General features: G+C 55.0%; 3 protein-coding genes and 1 pseudogene across 3 annotated transcripts in view; all 4 read right to left on the bottom strand.

Moving 5' to 3' along the window:
- Positions 1 to 3836, bottom strand: part of ODF2 (outer dense fiber of sperm tails 2) — a 29574-nt gene extending 25738 nt beyond the window's left edge. Inside the window, exons 1-3 of the mRNA XM_015594119.2 lie at positions 3658 to 3836; positions 905 to 995; positions 1 to 37 (exon numbers count right to left, since the gene is read on the bottom strand). The exon at positions 1 to 37 is cut by the window's left edge and continues 110 nt beyond it. Coding sequence (XP_015449605.1) covers positions 1 to 37; positions 905 to 995; positions 3658 to 3821 — 292 coding nt within the window. The 5' untranslated portion in view covers positions 3822 to 3836. The remainder of the gene's footprint in view (positions 38 to 904; positions 996 to 3657) is intronic.
- Positions 3837 to 10141: 6305 nt separating this feature from the next.
- On the bottom strand, positions 10142 to 10641 carry LOC102898521 (annotated as a pseudogene).
- A 1699-nt stretch (positions 10642 to 12340) lies between these two features.
- On the bottom strand, positions 12341 to 22234 carry CERCAM (cerebral endothelial cell adhesion molecule). Its single transcript, XM_015594096.2, has 13 exons — positions 22095 to 22234; positions 20637 to 20747; positions 20355 to 20472; positions 19691 to 19825; positions 19325 to 19529; positions 17667 to 17786; positions 17264 to 17340; positions 17061 to 17167; positions 16107 to 16239; positions 14644 to 14771; positions 14267 to 14470; positions 13624 to 13876; positions 12341 to 12850 (listed from the first exon to the last, which is right to left on the bottom strand). Exons 2-12 carry the CDS (start codon positions 20708 to 20710, stop codon positions 13624 to 13626), a joined length of 1554 nt encoding a protein of 517 aa, XP_015449582.1. The 5' UTR covers positions 20711 to 20747; positions 22095 to 22234; the 3' UTR covers positions 12341 to 12850.
- Positions 22091 to 22241, bottom strand: part of LOC112484787 — a 2337-nt gene continuing 2186 nt past the window's right edge. Inside the window, exon 4 of the mRNA XM_025051242.1 lies at positions 22091 to 22213. Within this exon, the coding sequence (XP_024907010.1) occupies positions 22091 to 22213 (123 nt within the window). The remainder of the gene's footprint in view (positions 22214 to 22241) is intronic.

Here is a 22241-nt window from a genome sequence, read left to right as displayed (position 1 = left end):
CTGGCAGGCCGGGGAGGACAACACAAAAAAGGCTGATCTGTGGATGAGTAAACTGGGCATAAAAAACAGAGCTCACAGCCTCTGGGAGTCACTGAAAGCCTAGCCACCAAGCGAGCAGGACGGCTACTAACTATGGCATGCAGGCAGGAATCAAGGAGGGCGTGCCATTCAGCAGGCTCCTACAGAGATCCCAGCTGAAGACCACCAGAGAGACTCAGGTCCAACGAGAGAGGGGTCTGCCCAAACACAGGCCCCAGGGTCCTCAGAGCTGGATCTCCAACCCAGCCTGCTGGAACGCAGAGCTCCTCCTTAGACTTAGTGTAGCACAGCTGGGAAGCAGATGAATCCTTCCACGCCACAATCTGAACTGGGCATGCGCGTTAGCACGGGAAGCACACGAAGCACACGAAATGATTAGGGTGCAAAAGAAATCAGGCACCAGGCAGGTAAGAGACAAGGAAAACAGAGAGCTGGAGGAAATGCTGAGATGAGGTGGTACAGATTCTAAGGAAAACATAAGCAAGGCAAAATCCCAGCTACATGCCCTCACCAACCGTCAGTACCTGTCCTCTCCCCAAGCTTTTTTATTTTCTTCTTCGTTATAATTATTATTATTTAGAACATATTAAATATGTTCTGAAGACTTTCGGAATTTGTCTGGAAGCATTAAGACAACCTCCTCACACCTGGCAGCCTTACCATAGCAAAAAAAAACAAAAAACAAAAAAAACCCACAAAAAAACAAAAAAACACCATCGATCAGGCTGGATCTGCATGAAGGCACCTAGCAGAATGCCTAGCCACCGTGGTGCCAGCAAGGTAACGCAGCTCCTGGGAAAGGTGTGCAGAAGCGTTTTTGACAGGGCTACAGACCGAAGGGCTGCTCTGTGTGCATGTCACCTACCGTCACAGTCACACTGGGTGCGCCACAAGGTGTCCTCAAGACTTTTTTCTGCGTGAGACTTGTTACTCCGTTCTTCCCACACGATGGAAACCTGCGCCCAGGCACAAGAACCAGATTACAAGCAGAAAAGTAGGATTCTTCTATTCCTTAGATCTCCCGAATTATATGTTACATGTGGTAACAAGTTGACGACTAGAACCAGTCTGGAATCACTTGGCTCTTTACACGAGCCACCAAACACCCATGGTGTGCCCTGCATTGGGATGGAAACAGGGGTGATGGGCATTTGCAGGGCTGGCCTTTTAAGCTGCCATCGCATCACACGTATTGTGACCTTTTGCTGAAAAGCCCAGCTGTCATCTTGTCAGGTGACAAAAAGCAGGCAGCACATGAGCAACAGCCAAGGTACTAGTTTGGCTAAGGGTCAAAAGTGCCCAGGACGTTGACTGGAGCAGAAGGTGGCCCTGGAGAAATGCTCAGTGAATGACTGACATAAAAAGACAGGCTCAGGAATAAAGTCCCTGTGACTCAAATGCATAAAATTAACTATCAATAAATATTCAACTATCAGGATGAACATAACTATTTCTTAAAATATTCCACTTGCTACTCTTTAAGCTCCTAAGAAACAAGGTTATTTTTGTTTTGTGTTTTTATACCAGTGTAATTCATCTTGCTTATATATAAACAGCCCCATCATCAGATTTGGAAATATAGGTTTAATCTCCAAAATTTGGCAGCAGTACATCTGGGAATTCCAGGATGGGAAGGGACTTGAAAAGTTTATTTGATCTATCCCACTGCCTCCTGATAACCTGAAAATATGACTTTGCCCACCCCACAAAAACCTGTAGAAAATAATGTAATATAAAAATGCAATATAAGAATTCTTGAGCCTTTTAGCATGCATTTTGCTGCATGTATATCACACCTTGATAAAAAAAAAAAAAAAATGAACCCTACTAATCATTTAGGCGAGGAATACCAAATCTGGGTAGACAGTTTTTTTCTCCTCCTTAGGACATTTCTATTCACTTAGAACCAGTAGATACCCATGTCTCTCAGTGGGCTGCCCATCAAACCATTTGGAGTCCATCAACACCTTGCTAACTGCTGCATCCACCTCCTACATCACCATTATTTTACACTTGGTCTCTTTTCAAAAAGGATCTGAGCCTAGTAATCCACTGAAACAACAATGGTGACCCTATTTGCTACCAGGAACTGAGGAGAGAGGGAGAGAGAAGGGGGCACAGCTGGGATTGTGTGTATGCATTTTTTTCCTCCTTCCCCTTAAAAGTGATTTCCAAATATTTTGGTCCAGACTTTCAGTACACTGAACAGGGAAGCTGGAAAAAAAAGCTTCTGGAGAGCCTGGCCTGGGAGCCCCAGATTACCTTTCCCTGCCCTCTGGAGGAGGCGCCCCCCACATTGGCAGTACCTGGGGGAGCCGCCTGAGGATGAGGCAGACATGACTAAGCATCAAAGCCGCAAAGGTGGGCAATTGGGTCAGCAGACTCTGCTCAGGGGGACCCAGAGGGGCTTGTCAATGAGAATCTCAGGGGCCCAGCATCAAACGTCCTCTCTGAGGGGGAGGAGGGTGGAAGCTTTGGGGGTGGCAGATGGATGAAAACTTGGGAGGCGCTCCTCTCTACTGTCCGAGTCGCACAGCAACTGTCCTGCCAAAGTGGGGGGAGATAGGAGAGGCTGAGCCACCCGGGGGCAGAGGCCGGTAGGCGGGTGGGGGGGCGCCGTGGGAGCTCCCCACCCCAGGGAGGAAAGGGGTGGGTGGGGGTAAACTTCGAGGGAAAGTACCGCCAAGTTCAGGCCCCACCAAGGAGGAAAGGTGTATGGCCACCAGGGATAAAACCTGAGGTGCTGCTGGTTTGCGTAGAGGAAGGGAGAGAACCGCTAGGCCCCAAGTGGGCCCGAAAGGGCCGGAACCCGCGCAGGGAGCTGGGAGGTAGGGGGGGTATATTGGGGCGGGGCCAGGGCAACTGTCTCCTAGGAGAAGGGGCGTTCCCGGCTGAATAGATACCAGGAAAGGACCAATAGTATTTGAAGGAGAGGGGCGGAAGCTTCCGGCTACAAAGGGGCGCTCCGCCGCAAGTGGGTACCCCCGACGGCGAAAGGAAAATCCTCCCGGGCGCAGCAGCGACCGATGGGACCTAATATCCGAGTTAGAACGGGTTAGAAACCGGGTTGTGCAGGGACGGGGGCGGGACCCCTACACGGGTGAACCCGCTCCAGCGGGCTTGGGGGCCCGGAGCAGTGCCCGGGGGACATGGTTGCCTACGGACAAATAACTGTCGTGCCGAGGCCCGCAGGGAGGGCAGAGCGAATGGGGCTACGCCCACCGGCGGGCAAGAGGGCTTGGGGCCAGTCTCCGTCGGCGGAAGAGACGACCACCCACCAGCGGGCAGGAGGGGACCAGTTTCTGCCCATAGAGAGAAAGGAGAAGCCCTGCTGGAGGGCAGCAGAGGGGCGAGCCGAGCCCCGCCGGTGGCCAGGTGAGGAGGGAGGCAGTCCGCCCGCCCGTTAGCGGGAGAAGGCCCGCGCCGGTGGGCGGGGCGGGGACCACATTCTGACAGGAGCGGGACGAGCGCGCCACAGAGCTGCAGGTAGGGGCGACCTGGGGGGGCGGCGGGAGCCAGCGACCCCAGCGGGGGCCATCCGCCCGTGGGGACCCGGCCCGGCGGCCGCCGCGAAACACACGGGAGCGCCCTGGGCCCTGCCTGCCGACGGCCTCTCACCAGGAGCGACACGGCTGCGCCCAGAAACGCCTCCTTATGAAGTCGTTGAAGTCGGCGGCCGGGGTCGTGCCATGGAGACGCCGCGGCGGATGTGGTCCGGCTCCAGCGGCGGCTCCTCCCCGCTTCCGCCTCCTTTTCCGACACCCGGTCGGCAGCTCGCCCATTGGCCAGTTCAAACCCCGCCGTGAGCCTCTCCGGTTTCGCCATTTAGGCCCAGCCCCTGGCGTCACAGAGATGCCCCGCCCCGCACGAAGCTCCGCCCGCTTCCGGGCCACGCTGCCCGTCGCTATGGAGACGCGCGACGCTACCAGCGGCCCTTGCCCGGGCACGACCCACAGTTCAAGGCCCGGCTATCCCCCCTCCGCCATTTTTATCCCGCCTTTGGTCCACCTCGAGTCCCAGAACTCGGTGAAGCGCCACAACTCTAACCCGTTCCCTTTGATACGTTTTAGGAAAGAGGACTCAGAGACCGGGCACAGAACGAGTTAGTGGCCAGGGCTGCGCCCTGCTTCTAGAAATCCAGCCGTGTCTCCACTTTGCTGTCGGTGCAGAGATGGAGCCGGCCGATGCACACCACCCAGACTGTCACCCTCCCACAAGTTCCCCTTGCTCTTCCCCGCCCTCCTGCACACTGAATGCCGCTGTGTGTACAGACCTACTCTGATGAGGTTCTTGCTCGGCCGCCATCTTCTCAACTATGCTTCGCTGTCAGCCAATCATAGGGGGCTGTCACGTGGCTCACGGTGCCGCCCTGGATTGTGGGAGATTCTGACATCCTCGGGGCCCAGCTGGCTTCCAGTTCCTTGTCCTGTTCATCTCTCTGTCCTTCCCCCGCACCTCAGCTATGCACCCCTAGGGTCACACAACCGGTTCACCAGAAATCTTAAATTCCAGCTCCTCACCCTCCAAACGACCCGCTTTTCTGCCTTGCTCTCACAGTCTAATGCCTTCCATATTCATTCTTCGCTGTTGGGGAGCATTCTACTCCCTTTGACCCGTTCATTTTCCTCCTGTTGAATAAATGATGGCTCCCCAGGCCCTGTAAGCCAGCCATCTGAGGCTCTGCAAAGACCAAGCCCACAAATCATTACCTCCACCCTCAGCTGAGCCCTCACTACTGTAATTCTATTTGTCCCACTGTGGGCTGTTCCAAACCCTCGCCACTTCCCTATCCCACACTCCAGCTCCCTCTTTTCATACAGAAAAATAAAGCCATTCAGTGGGATTCCCTCCACCACCCAACCTCCTCATTTTTGTCTCACCCCACTCTTAAGTCCCCCCTTCAGAGGAAGAGGTGTCCTCGCTGCTCAAGATAAACTTTTGGTGCTGGGCCTAAGTGAAACATCTCTGTAAAATGTCTCTTGCTGCCCCAAAGACAGAATTATTTGTCAGTGCTCCCATCTTCATTGAAGCAATATTAATTCCATACTATGTGCTAAGCCCAGTGCGAGGGACATTAGACCAACACATCCCACCGGTCTTCAAGGAGCCCATGGCTGGCCACTCTAATGAAACGAGATAAAATAATTAAAGCTTTCCCCTTACCACCCACTGCCAGATTTCCCTGTGTAGTTTTGTTCCCTCCCCGCCATCTGAGAAGGGTCTTTCCCTGCCAATGCGGTTCTTTGGGGGATTTTGTGATGGAGAATCTGAGAATGGGCAGGATCGAGAGGACACACACACACACACACACACACACACACACACGCATGCGAGCTGGGTAGGAAGGAGGAGGCGAAAAGCTCCTCAAAAGACAGAGAACAGGGAGGTGTTGGGGCGAGGGGTGCTGGTGCTGAATTCGGGGCACCAGGACATCAGTAATGCATAAAGGATATGGGATGAAGAAAAGAGGACTTTTTGAAAGTATAGCTGTGGTCTGGGTATCTGTCCCTTTTGTGATGTTTGAAAAATGCAAGAACTTGAGTTATTCTATTAGTTTGGATTGCTAGGCTGTTTTCTGAATGCAAACCATTCTGAGCCTGACCAGCAATGGCCACTTTTTGAAAAAGGGCAATAACGAGCAGTGATGAGGGTTTTGAGAAGCAAGCAGTCTCATACATGGCTGGTAGGTTTAAAAATTGAAGTAACCTTTTGACAATTGGGCATTGTATATCTGAAACCTTAAACACCACATTTTTTTTTTGACCTAGTAATTTCACATCTTGGAATGTATTTTAACAGAATAATAAGGAGGTATGCAAAGATTTAGACCTTAAAGAGAAATTCCCTGTTGGCCCTTCTTTTCTTCAATGTACTTTTTTCTTTCTTATTTATTATCATTATTTATACCTACAGCACCTGGTCCTCCTAGGTGGTCTCTCATCCAAGTACTAACCAAGCCCGGCCCTGCTTATCTTACAAGATCAGACATCAGGCTTGTTCAGGGTGGCATGGCCATAGACCATAGACTGTGGCTCCACTGGAGTACGAACCCAGGACCTTCTGCGTGTAAAGCAGACTTGCTAACCGCTACACTATAGAACCACATCCACTTCAATGTACTTTTTGAACGGACCCTTCCTGAAATTCCCAAGGGGATGAGAGACTCAGGGAAAAGGGAGAAAGTCTCCCAAGCTTGCCTGAGGCCCAAGCACAAAGAAATCTCCACATGGTCCAGACTTGAGGACCAGGAAACTTTGAGGGGTTTGGAGCAAAAGCCAATTAGTAAGTAATAGGCAATATGCATTTATTGTCAGCGCACACCCTATGCATATGAGTTCTGTCTGAAATCTGGTAAAGGATGAGTGGTTGGTGCAGTTAGGAAGAGAGAGTAGTTATGGAGCAGCAGGGGAAACATGGATCCCAGATCCCAGCACAGAGGTCTGTCAACCTGAGGCCTCGTTAAAACGAATAATGTTTGTGGAAGGACATAAAAATCAATTCAGCTACTTTATAAGTTATGTTACACGCATTCAAGGGAATATTACAAAACCATTAAAAATAAGACAGACATGGAAAGATCTCCAAACCACAGCTAAGAAAATAAAAGGCAGGCTGTAAGTCACCCGTAAGTCACATGCTGCTGTAAGTTGACCATGACGTCATTTCTGCATGAAAATAACCTGCGTATATTAGTATATGCATGTAAAAATATCTGGAGAAAGACACACTGAATCCCAGAAGGTAGTCTTAAGGGAGATTTTTCACTTGTAAATTTCTGTACTATTTAAGCATTTTTGCAAAGGAATAAGTTTCCAGTCAGAAAAAAACCAACGGATTAAAAACTTGTAGGAGAAAATGATTGTGAAATACTGGATGGAAAAACAGATCATTGAATGGGACTAAGCCCATGTATTAGTTTGGGGGGGCAAGGGAGAGATGCGAGAATAAAAGAGACTGCAAATTTGGGGTTGAGAGTACATAGGTATTTCTGGTGTTATTCTTATATATTCTTTTTGATATTTAAAAATGTATTTTCGCTGTGAGCTATATATTCAAAAGAGAGTATGTAGTGAGTATAAATTTGCTAGTGCTGCCATAACAGTACCACAAAACCGAGTGACCTAAACGACAGAAATGGATTGTCGTACAGTTCCAGAGGCCGGAAGTCTGAGATCAGGGTGTCGGCGGGCGATGCTCCCTCTGGAGGTGCTGGAGAAGGATTGGTTCCAGGCCTCGCTCCTGGCTTCTGGTAGTTTCTTGGCAGCAGAACGCCATCTACATGTGATGATATTCTCCCTGTGTGTGTCTGAGTCCGAATTCCCCCTTTTTATAAGGACACCGGTTACACCAGATCGGGGGCCCACCCTACTCCAATATGATCTCATCTTAGCTAATTACATGTACAATGACCCTATTTCCAAATAAGGTCATGTTCTGAGGTCCTGGGGGTTCAGACTTCAGCATATGAACTTGTGGGGGACGCAGTTGAGCCCACAGCAGTGCAGATGTTCAGTTTAAAGATGTATCATAAACTAGACACTAATAGGGCCACTGCCCAACTTAAGAAATAAAAGGTTTAATTTTTTTTTTTTCTTTTTAACCAGAAGACGCTATCTCAAAATGTTAACACTGGTGGTTTATTTCTCTTGTTCTGTTTTTCCAAATTTCGACAATGAACGTAGGCTTCTTGCGTTCGTTAGAAGTAACCACAGGTGGGTAAGCAGCTGCAGCTCCAGCTCTGGGTCCCAGCCCTACATGCAACTCACAGCCCCTGAGTCCTCTGGCTCAGGCTCCAGCCTCTCCATTTGCCCAAGGGGCCTCATTACCAGTTATTTCCATCCAGGAGCACCTCCTCCAGGGGCCTGATGCAACTGTCACAGCACTGCTCTGGGGAGAAGGAAGAGCTGGGAGAGCAAAGTCTCCCAGGCCCTATCAAGGTTGGGCTCCTCTTGGACCCTTTGACCAGCCACTCACTGGCCCCGGGCCTCTGAGATTGGACAGACGCCCGGCTCAGCTGCCAGTCTTGGATCTACAGTTGCCCAAACCAGTGGTTCTAAAAGCGTGGTCCTTACGGTCCTTGCACCAACAGCATCAGCATCACTAAAGAACTTATTAAAAATGCAAATTCTTGGGCCCTACTCCAGACCTACTGAATCAGAAACTTTGGAGGTGGGGCCCAGCAATCTGTTTTAATAATTTATCCAGGTGATTCAGGGGCACTCTAAAATTTGAGAACCACTTCCCAGACCCTTGGGAGCGATCTTGGAGGGCAAATCTGGTCGTGCCCGTTCATTTCCAGAGGGGGAAACAGAGAAGGACCTGGCTCAGTGGCACAGACAGATACGTGGCAGTCAGGTCATCTGTTTCCAGAGCCCCTACTCCTTGTTCTGACTCAGTCAGACCTCCCATGTTGATCCTGATTCTCTCTTTCACTGTCTGGAAGGTCACTGTGATGCCAGTGACCATCAGTGCGGTACTCCCTCTGTGCCAAGCACTATGCCACCTACTTTAGCTCATGAATCCCCACGACATCCAGTGAGTTTGGCACGAATACTAACCCCTTTTTACGGAGCAGAAAACTGAGGCTAAAGAAAGGTCAGGACACTTGCCCAAGGTCACAGAGCTAGAAAGGGCCAAGATAGAACTCAAACCAGCTTTCTCGGCCCCCAGGGTCCATGCTGTGGCTAGTAAGACCACAAGCAGCTTGCAGAGACCGCCACCAACCAGGGAGGGCTCTGCAGCATCTATAATTCGTCTGAGTAGCTGTAAAGGAGACAAAAAGCTCTCTGAGCAGGCAAAACAGTTGGCAAACGGCCAATGCCCCAAAACTACTTCCATTTACTCATAGGAAAACCCTTTGTCTCTTGGTTGGCACACAATCGTACCTCCCGGGGTCGGGGGGCAGAGCAGCCCGCTAGGAGGGAGATTGGTAGACATGGATCTTGCCCATTGGTCCTGTCCCCACTTGCTCACTTTCTCTGTCATCCATGACCCGCTCCAAGCAGCGGGTGTGCCTCAGGGCAAGGCAGCCCAACTTTCTTAGCAAGGTACCCACAGAAAGTCAAAACATTTGCACACCACTACCCAGAGTAGTCTGGAGGGTATTGCGGGGGTGGGGGGAGGGCGTTTAGAAGTCTTAATGAAAATTTCATAATACATTTTTTCATAATATATATTAGAATGAGAAACTATAGTATAAAGTATTAGGGAAGATATTAAAGCTCAGTTTTGTACAAAACTTCCAAATAAAACGTGATGCTGGATAAAAGGAGACAGACACAAAAAGCCACATACTGTATGATTCCATCCAGATGACAGTTTGGAAAAGGCAAAACAGAGGGGAGTTGACTGCAGAGTGGCCCAAGGGAATTGGGGAGGGGGCATCTAATTATGTACATTCCATATCTGCATTGTAGGGGTGGCGACAGGACTGTTTACATTGTCAAGAATCATCAAGGTAAATTTTACTGTATATAGTTTTCGCAGTAGTTCCCAAACCTGTGGCCTCCTTGGAATGACCTGGGGTGGTGATTTGGTTCAAAAACCTCACAGCAGGGAGACAGGAGAGGGCAGGAATCTGCATTTTAACAAGCTCCCCAGGTCCCCAGTGATGGAGTGTGTGGTGTTGGGGGCCAAGGCTTCTGGCTCAGGACAGGATTCCAAGCTTCTACCTCCAGCCCAGACTTGAACCCTGAATCCCAGGGTCATACATCCGACCCCAACCTGACATCTGTATCCCGAGCTCAAATTCAGCCCGTCAAAAACTGACCTGCCCTGCCCCGCACCAGGCCCATGCAATCTCATTACAGTTCATGGTAGTTCCATTCTTTTGGTAATTTGGGCTAAAAACTTTGGCGTCATCCTCAACTTCTTCTCTTCCTCTTTTTTTTTTTTTTTTAGTTGTTTAGTTTTCATTTCATGATTATAAACTTAACTCTTCAATTGAGCTAGACTTGGAGGGAGAAAAGGAAAACACAGAACCCAAAGAAATACAGCGAGAACACAAACATCATCAGCTGTCGTGAGCAGGTGGGGGTGAGTGAGGGGTGCTCTGCCGAGCTGTGGAAGGGATGACGACCTGGTGGTTAAGATAAAACACAGGTCAATGCTGGCATCGTCCGCAGACAGAAGTGGTGCCCTTCTCGCTGGTCTCGTCATTGCTGGACCCAAAGCGTCCCACGGCTTCCACGGTTGGCGTGCCCTTTTTCGCCTTGCCCAAAGCCACACGCATGCGATCTAGGCGTTCGGTCTTGGCCATGCCCGTGCAAAGCCAGGAACTGTTTGTGTTGGTCCAGTGTTCGCCATGAACAAGATGCCAAGACCCACGTGCTTCAGGATGAAATTCTCATCATCACATTTCTCCCCATGGATGGATTTGCCGCCAGTGCCCGTACGGTGTGTGAAGTCACCACCCTGGCACATAAATCCCAGAATAATTCTGTGAAAACAAGAACCTTGATAACCAAATCCTTTCTTCCCTGTGCTCAGAGCATGGAAGTTTTCTGCTCCCTTCGGCACTTGGTCTGCAAATAGCTTGAAGATGAGGCCCAAGGGTTCGCCAGCAATGTCGAAGAATGAAGAACTCAGTGGGGTTGACCCCATGAGGCAGGGCAGGGTGGCTCCAGGAGCAGAGGCTTCAGCCTCTGCAAAGCCACCTCTTCCGTCGGGCTTTACTTTCTCACCACCCCCACTGCCACCACCCTGGTGTGAGGCACCATTTTGTCTCACCTGTTATTACCATGTGTTCCTAACCGGTCTCCCTATTTCCACCCTGGACCCCCCTACAGTTCATTCTAGTACAGTAGCCAGGGTGATACTGTTAAAATATAAGTCATTTCTGCCTCAAACTCTTCAGGGGCTCCTTATCTCAGAGTAAAGCCTAAAATAGCCTGCAAGATCTTTTCTGCTCTGGCCCTGACCTTGGCTCTGCCATCTCCAGACCTTGGCTCCTCTTTGCTCACTCTGCTCCAGCCACACTGGCCTCCCTGCTGTCATTTGAACCTGCCAGTCCTGCTCTTGCCTCAGGACCTTTGCACATGCTGCTCCCTCGGCCTGTAATGGTGTTTCTTCAGATATCCCCAAAGCTTGTCCCCTTAGCTCCTTCAAGTCTTTATTCAGAGGTTAATTTTGCAGATCGTACTTGGTATCTTCTCTCTCATTTTTCTCTGTGGCACGAACCCTCCAGTATTTAATTGTTTCTGTCTGTCGCCCTCACTAGAATGTCAGCTCCATGAGGTCAGGGACTTTTTGTGTGTGTGTGTTTTATTTACTGCTGTATTCCTAGTGCCTAAACCCGGCCCACAGGAGGTGCTCAACAAATGTTCATTTTAAAGAATGAAAGGGGCGCCTTAAGCCTAAAGAGAAGTGACTTGCTCAAGGTCAGAGCCATCCAGAATCAATGGTTTTTACCCTTGGGACAAACTAAGCACCAATCCCACAGCTCTGGCCCAAAGCCCTTCTCACAGCCGTACCAGGTCCCAGAACCAAGGCCACACCAAGTGGACTTCATGCCCTCAAGGGGGTGCCTGCCCGACTCTGCCAAGACCCAGGTGCTTACACGACCAAGTCAAGCGGCCGCCATGGGAGAGGGGCTCCTCTCAAGAAGGAAACCGGAAGCTGCCAGTATCACAGTCCTGAGCTGGGGGAGGCCCAGGCAGCCAGGCCAAGGCAAGGGGCTACCTTCCCACAGCCTCCAGCTCTTGAGTGCAGGCACTGGAGACAGCTGCTAGGCCCAGAAGCCTGACGACGGGAGAGGGCGTGGTGGACGGCGCGGGAGGAGGGCCGGCAATTCCCAAGCAGAAGGGCAGAAAGAAAACCAGAACGCGGAGCTGCTGCTGGTAACCCTCACCTCACGCAGAGTCCAAACATCCTGCGTTCCCTTCCCCGTCTTCGGCCCCTAACCAGCAGAGGGCGCTCTGGCCCACAAGGTCCAGGCTCTGCCACCTAGCGCCCTCTGGCGGCCACACTGGTTCAGGCTGGAGGGGAGCCCGGGATGTCCCTCAGCCGCCCCCAGCGGAGGGGTTCCAGCTGCACAAGGGAAGATCCAAAGGCGGAAGGCATCAGCAGCCCTGGGTCTGGCCTGGGCCCACCCTGACCAGCAAGGCGAGGTTGACGATGACCATGACAGGACCAATGGGTGAGCATTCTCTTCTCACCGCTTTACCAACCAATAGACTAAGGAGATAATGCCAGGTGGGGCTGACTCCTCCTCCAGGCCGCCCTCCCCTCTCTCTCCAACTGCTCATCCACAGATCCCAGACCTAGTGACAAGCAAAGAGGCTCAGCCATGAGTTAAAAAATATAAAGTGCAAACGCCAGCCGGCTTTTATTGAGGGCCTACTGTGTGCAGGCTCTTCCTCCCACCTCCTTGCATTTCCCACTGGCCAGGGGAGAGGGTGGGCCCTGGCAGGTGAGACCCAGGCTTCCAGTTGGGGGTGGGGACTAAGGTGGAGGTAGAAGAGAGTGGAGGGGCACCAGCAGCTGGGTCCTCAGGGAGGGTAAGGCTCCTGTCTGCCCAGCTGGAAACTGAAGGCCGGGCAGCCTCCCTCCTTCCCACCCCAGGCCGTGGGTCAGGCCGGCAGGGTAAGAGGGCCTTCAGGCCCTGCCCTTTTGCTACATGACCTCAGGGAAGGGCACCCATTTGTGAGTGGTTTCTCCCAGGGCCAGAGGGAGAGTGACCATGCCTAAGGTGGCAGCCAGGTCTCTACTGGGTCTGTGGTTCCTGGTGGCCGTCCCTGCCAGCAATCTCCACCTCTGCTCCCTGGACATCTGTGCCTGTTCCTGGGCGCTCCTCTGGAGTCACCGCCTGGACCTGGTGGGACAGCAGAGGCCAGAGGAGGAAAACAGAAGGAGCTGGAGTCGGACAGCAAGAGGCAGAGACAGAAACACACACAGAGGAGTCAGTGACAGAGAGACAGGTGGACAGAGGCAGAGAGAGACACCAACAGATACAGAGAAACAAAGAGAAGCAGAGAGAGAGAGAGCTACAGGTGGAGAAATGCAGAGAGAGAGAGAGAGAGACAGCCCGAGAGAGAGAGAGAGCGAGGGCGAGAGCGAGAGCGAGAGAGAGAGAGAGAAACCGCGCGAGAGAGAGAGAGAGAGAGACAGCCCGAGAGAGAGAGAGAGCGAGGGCGAGAGCGAGAGCGAGAGAGAGAGAGAGAAACCGCGCGAGAGAGAGAGAGAGAGAGACAGCCCGAGAGAGAGAGAGAGCGAGGGCGAGAGCGAGAGCGAGAGAGAGAGAGAGAAACCGCGCGAGAGAGAGAGAGAGAGAGACAGCCCGAGAGAGAGAGAGAGCGAGGGCGAGAGCGAGAGCGAGAGAGAGAGAGAGAAACCGCGCGAGAGAGAGAGAGAGAGAGACAGCCCGAGAGAGAGAGAGAGCGAGGGCGAGAGCGAGAGCGAGAGAGAGAGAGAGAAACCGCGCGAGAGAGAGAGAGAGAGAGACAGCCCGAGAGAGAGAGATAGAGAGAGAGAGAGAGAGGGGAACAGCCCGAGAAGGGGAAAAAGGACCCAGAAGCAGAATTGGCCACAGAGGAGAGAAAACTGATGACCACAAGGCTGGGGGCCTCTTCCCAGCCCCGCACTCACCTAGAGCTCGTCCCTGGGGTGGGGATGGAGGCTGTGCCCACTGCTGCCAGCCAGGTCCAGGCGGGGGCCACGCAGGGTCTTGTGAGAGCCGCTCCAGCTGATGAGGCGGCCGCTGTCGTCGTCCCAGAGTGAGGACGTCTCCGTATCGCTGAGCCATTCTGCGTCCCCCGCGTAGTGGGTGGGGGCAGCAAGCAGGGGCCGGGCCGAGAAGGCCCGTAGGTCCCTCGGCCAGAAATGTGCCTTGTACTGCTCGCTGTGAGGTAGGAGGACAGCTCAGGGGGCTGAGGCAAACCCCACCACCCAGACCTCATGCCAGCCCAGAGCCTGGCACCTCGCCTGCCCGCAGCACCTCACTGCCCTCCCTAGCGAGACCTCACGACAAACACGAGAGGCAGGGTTTCCCTTCTCCCCATTTTCCAGATGAGGAAACTGATGGGGAACAGGAAAGTCGCTCATCTAAAATCTCACGGGCTGCAGAGAATTCACACCTAGGTTGGTCTGACGCCAGGGGCTGGGTGACCTGGAAGAAGTGACTCAGCTTTGTCAGCCTCAGTCTCCCCACCTGCCCAGCAGGGGACTCACTACTTGCCGAGGTGGGCTGCCGGGACAGGGCGAGCCTGCCCCGCCCCAACCTGTGACTCACTTGGGGTGCTGGTCAAACATGATGGGCAGGAACTCGTCCACGGGCAGCATCCGGCGCAGGGGCTGGGAGGCCAGCAGCTTGCGGGCGCCCGCCAGGCTCAGGACGTATGCTAGTGTCCAGTAGGAGTACCCGGCCACCACCAGGTGCGGCAGCCCCTCCACGGCCTCCTCCTCCTCAGGGTTCACCTGCTTCCGGCCAAGGTAGCTGCTCGTGACATCGAGAGTTCAGGAATCACTAGAGGTCCTGGCGTGTCACAGGACCCCTCCCTCAACCCCATCCTTCAGGCCCAGGCTGGGGGAAGGAAGGCTCCAAGCAGGAGGGGGCAGACCCCCGAGGTGCGTCCCCTCTCCCCTGCCCCTTGGGCGCTGGCTGCCTACATCAGGTCCCACGGAAGTCTCTCTGCCTCCACCTCCGCCATCAGCTGCCGCAGCCGCCCCTGGAAGTTGCTCTCAAAGCGGACGTCATCCTCGAACACCACGACCTGGGCCAGGCCCCTGGCAACCACCTGTGGTAGGCAGTGGGGTGGGGCGACTCTGTAGATTTGAGCTGTCCCCTTCCACCCGGCCAACAATGACACTCTCCCTGGCCTCACTTATCTGCCAGATGCTCAGCCTGGCCACATCGCTCAGCTGCTCTGGAGCCCGCGGGGGCTCCCACCACCTGGGGACTGAAGTCCCAATGCCTCGCCCTGGCATTCGTGGCCCTCCAGGCCCCCGCCGAGCTCCCCAAGTAGACTCATGGTGGTGATCGGAACCTGCGCTGCATTCGCAAGTGCTACTACATCCCAGGGGCCAGGGCGCCACTACCTATCTCTAGGGACCCTCAGGAGGCAGCGCGCACGATGGCCCTGTACAGCAGCAAGGAGACAGAGACACAGGGAGGTGCAAGCACCTGTCCAAGGACACACAGCCAGGAAGTGGCGGAGCCGGGATCTGAACCGGCACGGGCTGGACTCCGGGGCCCGCACCCCCATCTCGGCCTCCTGAGCTTTCCTAAAGGAAGCTGAGCTGGGTGGGGGTGGGGGAGACCCTAGCCCCAACATCCCTAACAAAAAGAACTTTCTGGACCTTTTGGAAACGTGAAAAGAACATGAAATTAACTCAGTAAATGTACCTCATCCTTCAATCTGTTCAGAGACAGCAGAAAATAAACAGAAATATAAGCTCACACGCGTCTATTTTGGCCGGAGCAGAAAATAAGAACAAGGAGTGAGTGCACATCACGTCCTAGAGGAGGCATCCCTCGGGGGCCAGGACCCAGCAAGTGGCCTCTCAGTGGCCCCTGGAGGTCAATCCCTTGGTCCTTCCCGTGGTGTCCAAGCAGTAGCCTTTCTGAGGCCCTCACACTCCAGCCCTGGGCTGAAGCTTCTCACAGAGGTGAGCGGGCCGCTCACACACCCAACGCCCTCCTGCCTCAGGGCCTCTGCTTCCAGTTTTCCTCTGCCAAGAAGGCTCTTCTCCCCACCAGTCAATGGCAAGGCCCACCCTGACCCCACACCAGGCCAGTCCACACTCTAGAACAGCCTGTACGCCTCCCCTCTGGGGCAAGCTCGGTTCTTTCTTGGTTTCTGTTTCCCCTCAGGTCCCTGGGCCCCAGGAGGGCAGGGCTGTATTTTTGTTCACCTCTGAGCCGGATATGTCCTAGCACACAGTAGGTGCTCACTAGAAACTGCAGAATGAATAAGGTATAGGGCTGAACACATAAGTGGTTTAAAGCTGCTGGCCGGGGCTTTGTTAATGCACTCAGTCACCCATCGGTCACTTGAGGGCTGGGCACAAGGCAGTGAATAGGTGGCCCCTGCTCTCCCGGAGGGCGTGGGCTGAGGGAGCGGGGTCCTCACCTCCTCCCAGATGGAGTAGTGGCTCAGGAAGCAGCCCACCTCGCCCTTGGTCAGCGTGCGGCCGGAGTAGGGGTCCTGGTAGCCAGGGAGCAGGTCCACGCCGAGGCTCCGCATGATACTGCTGTTGAGTGTCCTGAGGGAGACGGGTGTGACGGGGTGAAAGGTGCCCTCTGGGGACACGTCCGGGGGAGCCTGGCCGGTGTGTGCTGGTGGCAGTCACGCTAGAGTCTGGTTCGAAGGAGGTTTCAGTCTTGTTACTGCGTCGTGTGGTCTGAAGCCATCGGTGGCTGGATTGAGGGGAACCACAGCCACCTCGGGCAGGGGTGACCCTCGGGGGAGGGGGTGGCAGCATGGGGAGGCAGAAGGAAGCCTGAGGGGGGTGCACCCCACGATGAATGTGGGGAACATGGCAGAGGCCCAACCAAAGGGTGCAGCCAGACGGGGCAAATAGCAGCGGGTACGTGGGGCCTCGTAACCCCAGGCTCCCCCGGGGAGTGTGACTGGTCTGCTCCCACCCCATTCATCAGGGACCTGATGGAGAAGAAGAACCCCGATAATGATCACGAAGACACCTGACCTCTGGAATACTTACTGTATCAGGCCCTGGCTAAATCTTCCTCAAACCCTTACAAACCCCTGAGAGGAAGGTACCCTGATTGGCCATTTACACACAGGGCTGAAATATAGGGGTGACTTGTCGAGGTCACAGAGCTGGTAAGTGGCAGAGCTGGGACCCCAGCCAAGGAGCCCCAGACTTTGGGCCTTTAACCGCTGAATCCCCCTCCCCCCGGGGACTGAGGTGGCACATCCCATCCTGGCTCTGCTTTCCCCGGGGACCCCCTGAGACAGAATTACTCAGGCCCTGCTTGAATACCTCCTGGAACAAGAAACTCATTCAACTTTCCCCCCGTCTCAGGAGCACCGATGGGCCGCGCTGCGCCCCAGGGAGCTCACCGGCCGTCCACGGCATCCAGCACCCGCCCAGACACCTCCATTTCCCAGAGCGAGCTCAGCATGCGCTCACGGCGATCTGGCCGGCGGGCCAGGCTGATGACGAAGACCTGGAGGAGGCAGGGGAGGTGGGTGCGCGGAGCGGGTGCCAGGGAGGGGAGGCCCTCCCGCCTCCGACCCCAGACCTGCAGGCTGGGGGCACTCACCTCATCAAACCCCATCTTGGTGGGACTCTTTGGGGGCCGGGACACATGAGCCGAGGCCCACATGGGGGGCCCATCCACTGTGGAGGAAAGCACCCCCAACTGTGAGTCCCTAAGGCTCCTGTCGACAGTGACCCTGGCATCCTAGCTGCCCCATTCCTGTCCCCTTGGCAGAAGGCCCAGCGGGAAGGGCCTTCGGACATCACAGAATCCATCTGCCTCCCCTGGACAGATGGGGAGACTGAGGTCCAGTAGAGAAAGAGACTTGCCCAGAGCCAGGGAATGAGTTAGGGGCGAGGCTGGGCCCCTGAACCCGCTGCGCACTCATGTCTGGGGCCTAGGAGAAGGGGTGCATGGGGAGGCAGGGAGCGAGAGCCGCACTGGGCGCCAGGCTCTCAGCCCTCACCTAGCGCCTCCAAGATCAGGTGGACGAAGTTGACCCTCTCGTCCTGCAGGTCCTGGTAGGATTTCACGGGCACGTTCATGTACCCGTAACGGTGCTCGTTGCACACGTGGACTGACACCCCTGCGGAGAGAGGCCGCGTGAGTGTCGGAGTGGGGGCGCAGGGCTCTCAGAACCCAGCTGAGAGGTCCCGGGCCCGCCCAGTCCTGCCAGTGACCCTAGAGCACCTGCTGGGTGCCGGGGCGATGGTGGCGAGCAAGACAGAGCCCCTGCCTTCGGGGGGTCAGGTTGAGGCAGGAGCAGGCCATCTCCAGGGTGACTACAGCCACGGGAGGCCATTGCCACACCCCCTACATCTCTCCCATGTCTGCCCAGAGCCAGCCAGGACCTAGCACCGTCACCATTTACCCAGATCCCCGCATTTAACTCCGCACCCCCTCCTGTCCCCTCCATGCTGTCCCCACTGGCAACCGGCGGCCTTTTATTTCTTCAAGATGCGTCACCTTTACTAGAATTCTTTATTTATCCTTTATTTTCTATAGACCATGAGCTCAATAGCTGGGTGCTGGAAGCATAAAAGATGGAGACAAAACCACCGTTCGCTAAACTCCTTCAAACCGCTGACCGATTAACAGCGGCTGACGCTCGAAGTGGCGGCAGCAATAAAAAAAGACTCTCGCTCCTTCTCATTTTCTCTCCATGTGTTTGCTTCACCTTCACTCGCTTTTTACACCTGATTTTTTTTTTCCTTCTTGCATGTCTGCATTGCAGATGTCGCCAATGCCGGTGCCCAGAAAAGCTGATGACAATGCTCCCCTCTCTGGCCACTCCTCACACGCTGCTTGCTCAGGTGCAGCACCTCTGGATCGTCACTTCTCGTTCACTCCGACCACCAGCAGAGTCCTCCATGCACCAGACAGTCTTCATGTCCCCGCCGCCTCTCAATCCACACCCCAAATTCTACCCTCTGGAGCCTTCTCGAGAACCTCACTCCAACATTCGTGTCTCTGTTTTGATGTTGTCTTCGACTCTTCTGCAGAACCGGATTCATCCCATCCAAACCCAAACGCTTTCTAGTAACTTACATCTTAAAATAACTCCCAACACCGGAGTGATCTCTGCAGGGTTCAGATCCCACCACATGATCCTCTGACTGCCCACTGCTCTCAGGCTCAAGCCCAGACACTTGCTGGTCAGGTCAACACCGGCTGGCACCGGCCTCACCTGTCACACCTGCCTCGGCGGGCACCGAGCCCCACACCCTTACTATGTTCAGCCACCCTCCTTTTTGTGTCCCCTGCCACCACGGGCCTCTGCACCTGCTGGTCCCATCGCCTGACATACTCTGACGGGAAGGGAGGCTCCAGGAGGGAAAGGACTGCTTGATTTTACTCATCACTTTCTCCCCAGTACTTGGCACATGACAGGTGCTCCATAAATATTTGCCTAATGAAGGAATACGTGATAGTGCCATGATGGGGACCACCAGAAGAAAGATCTGATCTACTGGAGCAGCGGTCTCAAGAAAGGCTGTGACCCAAAGGACAAACAGGAGCTAAGGAGATGAACTGTGGAGCGGGGAAGGGCATGCGAGGCTAAGGGAACAGCACGTGCAAAGGCCTAGAGTCTTCCAAGGAACGCTCAAGGAGAGCCGTCCTCACCAGCAGCCTGACAGGAGTAGGCGAAGACGATGATGTCGTCGAAGGGCCAGGTGTAGTTGGGGTGAGGGGGGTAGAAGGCGAGCTGGGCTGCCCCCTCTGCCCGTAGGGAAACCAGGAAGGTGGAGTGGACCATGGGGACCCGGAAGCAGCCCCGGCGCTGGCGGTTCTTGGTGGGGAAGTACTCGGCTGTGCGGCGGTAGTAGCCCTGGGGAAGGGGGTGCTCTGGGCTGTGAGAGGAGCCCCTCGCCCCCCAGAACACTGCTCTCTGCCATGGCCCACAGACCCCGAGGCCTTCGGGCTCTCTGCTCTTCATGCCCCTTCTCCCAGGACCTCGAGCCCCCCTGAGGCCCCCGCCCCCGGCCTCACCTGGGGAGTGATCCCACACCAGAAATTGGAGTAGTAGGTCTGAGAGTCCAGCATTGGGGCGACCACGGGCAGCCCCTGCTCTATCAGAAGGCGCAGCGTCTGGTTGTTGGTCAGAATGTTGTCTGTATCTGCAAACTTTGGGCAGGGGGATGTCACGGGCCCCAGCCTTGCCTGGGTTGCAGTCCCCCAGGGATCACTGAGGGATCCCTCCAGATTGCCAGAGACCCAGAGTGGCTCCTAGGATCCAGTGAGGGGCCCTTAGAGAGGTCTAGCCTACAAACCAGGAGATCTGTTTTTGGACCAAGGATCCGGCCTGAGGCACTGGCTCAGGGACCAGGTCCACAGATTTAGACCTAAATTGTTGACTTAAGAACTTTACCTGAGATCTGACTTAGAAAGCAGATGCAAAGACCTACTCCGAGCTCTAGCTCAGGGAACTAGGCTCAGCACATACCCTGGGATCTACCTCAGAGATCCAGGCTTAGTATCCAGTCTGATACTAGGTACTAAGCATAGGGATCCCAGCTCAATATCTGGTCTGGTTTCTGACCCAGGTTGCTAGTGGAAGAATCCAGCCTACAGGAGGTGAAGTCACATTGAATTTTCTGTCAGCGACAGATACCAGCGCCAATGGGAAACCCAACCGCAGGCCAGGCTTTCTTACCAGGATGTAGTCAGCTCCCCAGCCCCTGGCAAAGGTCAGGGCTTCCTGCTTCAACTCCATCAGAAACTGGTACCTTTCTTTGGTCCAGTGCTTGGGACTCTCTTCGTCTGGGTAGGACCTGAGGGGGTAAAGGGATGAGATATTCCCATGGGGTAGGTGCCTCTCCCTCTCTGCAGGGACTGGACAGAGCCCTGGCCTGCAGGCTGTGGCTTACGCTGCCCCTTTCCCTGTGAGCTGCAGCTGCTGCCCCTCCTCCCAGAGCCTTTCCCCTCAGGTAGCCACCTGGGCTCCCCCTCGGGCCTCCAGACCACGGCGGCATAGTCATTGCCCACAGCGGCCAGCCACTCCTGTAGCATCTCTGTGGTGTTGTCCACGTTGTGGTCCGTGGCACACCTGGGGACACAGGAGGAAGAAGAGTGAGGGGCACAGCCCCCAAAGGTCCCTGAGGCAGCCTTGACCCCTGGAGCACCAACACTTGGAGGCTGGCCTCTCCTGGGAGCAATGGCAGTAGGTGGCAGGCAGCCAGGTCCCTATCACTGGTCTGTGACCCACTGTGAGACCCCTGGCAAGTTCCGAACCTCTCTGGGCTTCACTTTCTCCCTCTGTAACTATGAGATGTCCTCTGAGGCTGGAAGCAGCCCACCGGGCTGAGATAACAAAACGCGAGAGCATTTGGAAAAGTGAAAAGTACCTCATCTTAGAAGCACACACACAGTCCCTGGTTACCTGCCTTCCTTGCTGTGCGACCACAGGTCAGCCCCTTCCCCTCTCTGAGTAAGGACTGGACAGAAAAGCTGCTGCTTCTCTCAGCCCAAAGGTTGTAATAAGGCCCCAACACTCTGAGTGTCCCTGGGAAGTGCTGATGGACCCTCTCCCGTCCTGTGAGAGAGGCCCCCATGGCCGAGTTGGGGTGGGGGGCTTAGACGGGAGCGCAGGCTTTCCATGGCACTGCCCCTTTAAGCCAACTGCCCAGGAGTGAAGACTAACTACGTGTCAAGTCCTGCAGGGGTGGGAACTAACGAACTCCCAAAATGTGGTAATTGTGGGCGGCCTCCCCAGGCCACGGCTCCGCCCCTAGCCCAAGTTTGGTGTGTTGTGAGGGGTAGTTTGTCATTTCTCTCAGTTTATCCCCAACCTCAGCTTGGGACTCCTCCCTGTTCTGGCTTCCACAGACTGTGGCCTCTGAGTCCAGTGCCTTGTAGAGGACGCCTGGGAGGAGGGACCCTGGAGGGGGGGGCGGTGTGCAGCCATGAGCTGGCAGGACCACTCCTCTACAGAGAGAGGCTGGAAGCAGCCCAGATGGAGGAAGAGCGAGTCTGACTCCCCTGCAGGGCTGACAGCATCCCCACTGCTCCCCAAGGGCTTCCAGTCCTGCTGATCTCGGCCACCTTGGCCCCGGGGCACCAGCTGTTCCTGTCTGCTGCACTCCAAGTCAAGCCAACCACAGGCCCCATGGGGTTGAGGTGTAAGCTGGGCCCAACTTACACCCAGAGGAGGTCCCAAGAGGAGGAGCAGAGGACAGGGTGGGTGTCCTAGGGTCAACGTAAGTACTCAGAGGTCAGTCTGCAGGGCCAGGGGGTACAGGGTCCTGCCTGGGGGGCTTGGGGCTGTGGAGGGCCCGTCTGGGAGGGGAGGAGCCTGTCTGAGGGTAGGGAGCAGTTGAGGCCATCTGGGGCAGGGGCTGTCGGTGGGGCTGGGGGGCAGATGCCCAGTGGGTACCAATGCCAGGGTCTCTCTCACCAGAGGGCCAGTCGGGCCCGGGGGTAGTCCAGCCGCTCCAGTGCGCCCAGGTAGTGGGGCAGCGAGTGCTCGGCATTGCGGGCCAGGATGGCAAGGACCACGGCGGGCGGCGGCGGCGGCTGAGCGACGCCCGCAATGAGCCGCACC

The sequence above is a fragment of the Pteropus alecto genome, unplaced genomic scaffold, assembly GCF_000325575.1.
Source record: "Pteropus alecto unplaced genomic scaffold, ASM32557v1 scaffold67, whole genome shotgun sequence".
In the NCBI taxonomy this organism is placed as follows: Eukaryota; Metazoa; Chordata; class Mammalia; order Chiroptera; family Pteropodidae; genus Pteropus; species Pteropus alecto.
The sequence above is the reverse complement of the archived record's forward strand: the minus strand, read 5'-3'. Positions and strand labels throughout refer to the sequence as shown.

Coding starts and splice junctions, on each gene's coding strand:
- CERCAM (XM_015594096.2), bottom strand. CDS start 20,710: ATGCTACAGGAGTGGCTGGCCGCTGTGGGCAATGACTATGCCGCCGTG. Junction 14,772..16,106: donor ACTACTCCATCTGGGAGGAG/GTGAGGACCCCG, acceptor TGCCTACCACAG/GTGGTTGCCAGGGGCCTGGC. Junction 13,877..14,266: donor ATGTTTGACCAGCACCCCAA/GTGAGTCACAGG, acceptor CCTACCTCACAG/CGAGCAGTACAAGGCACATT.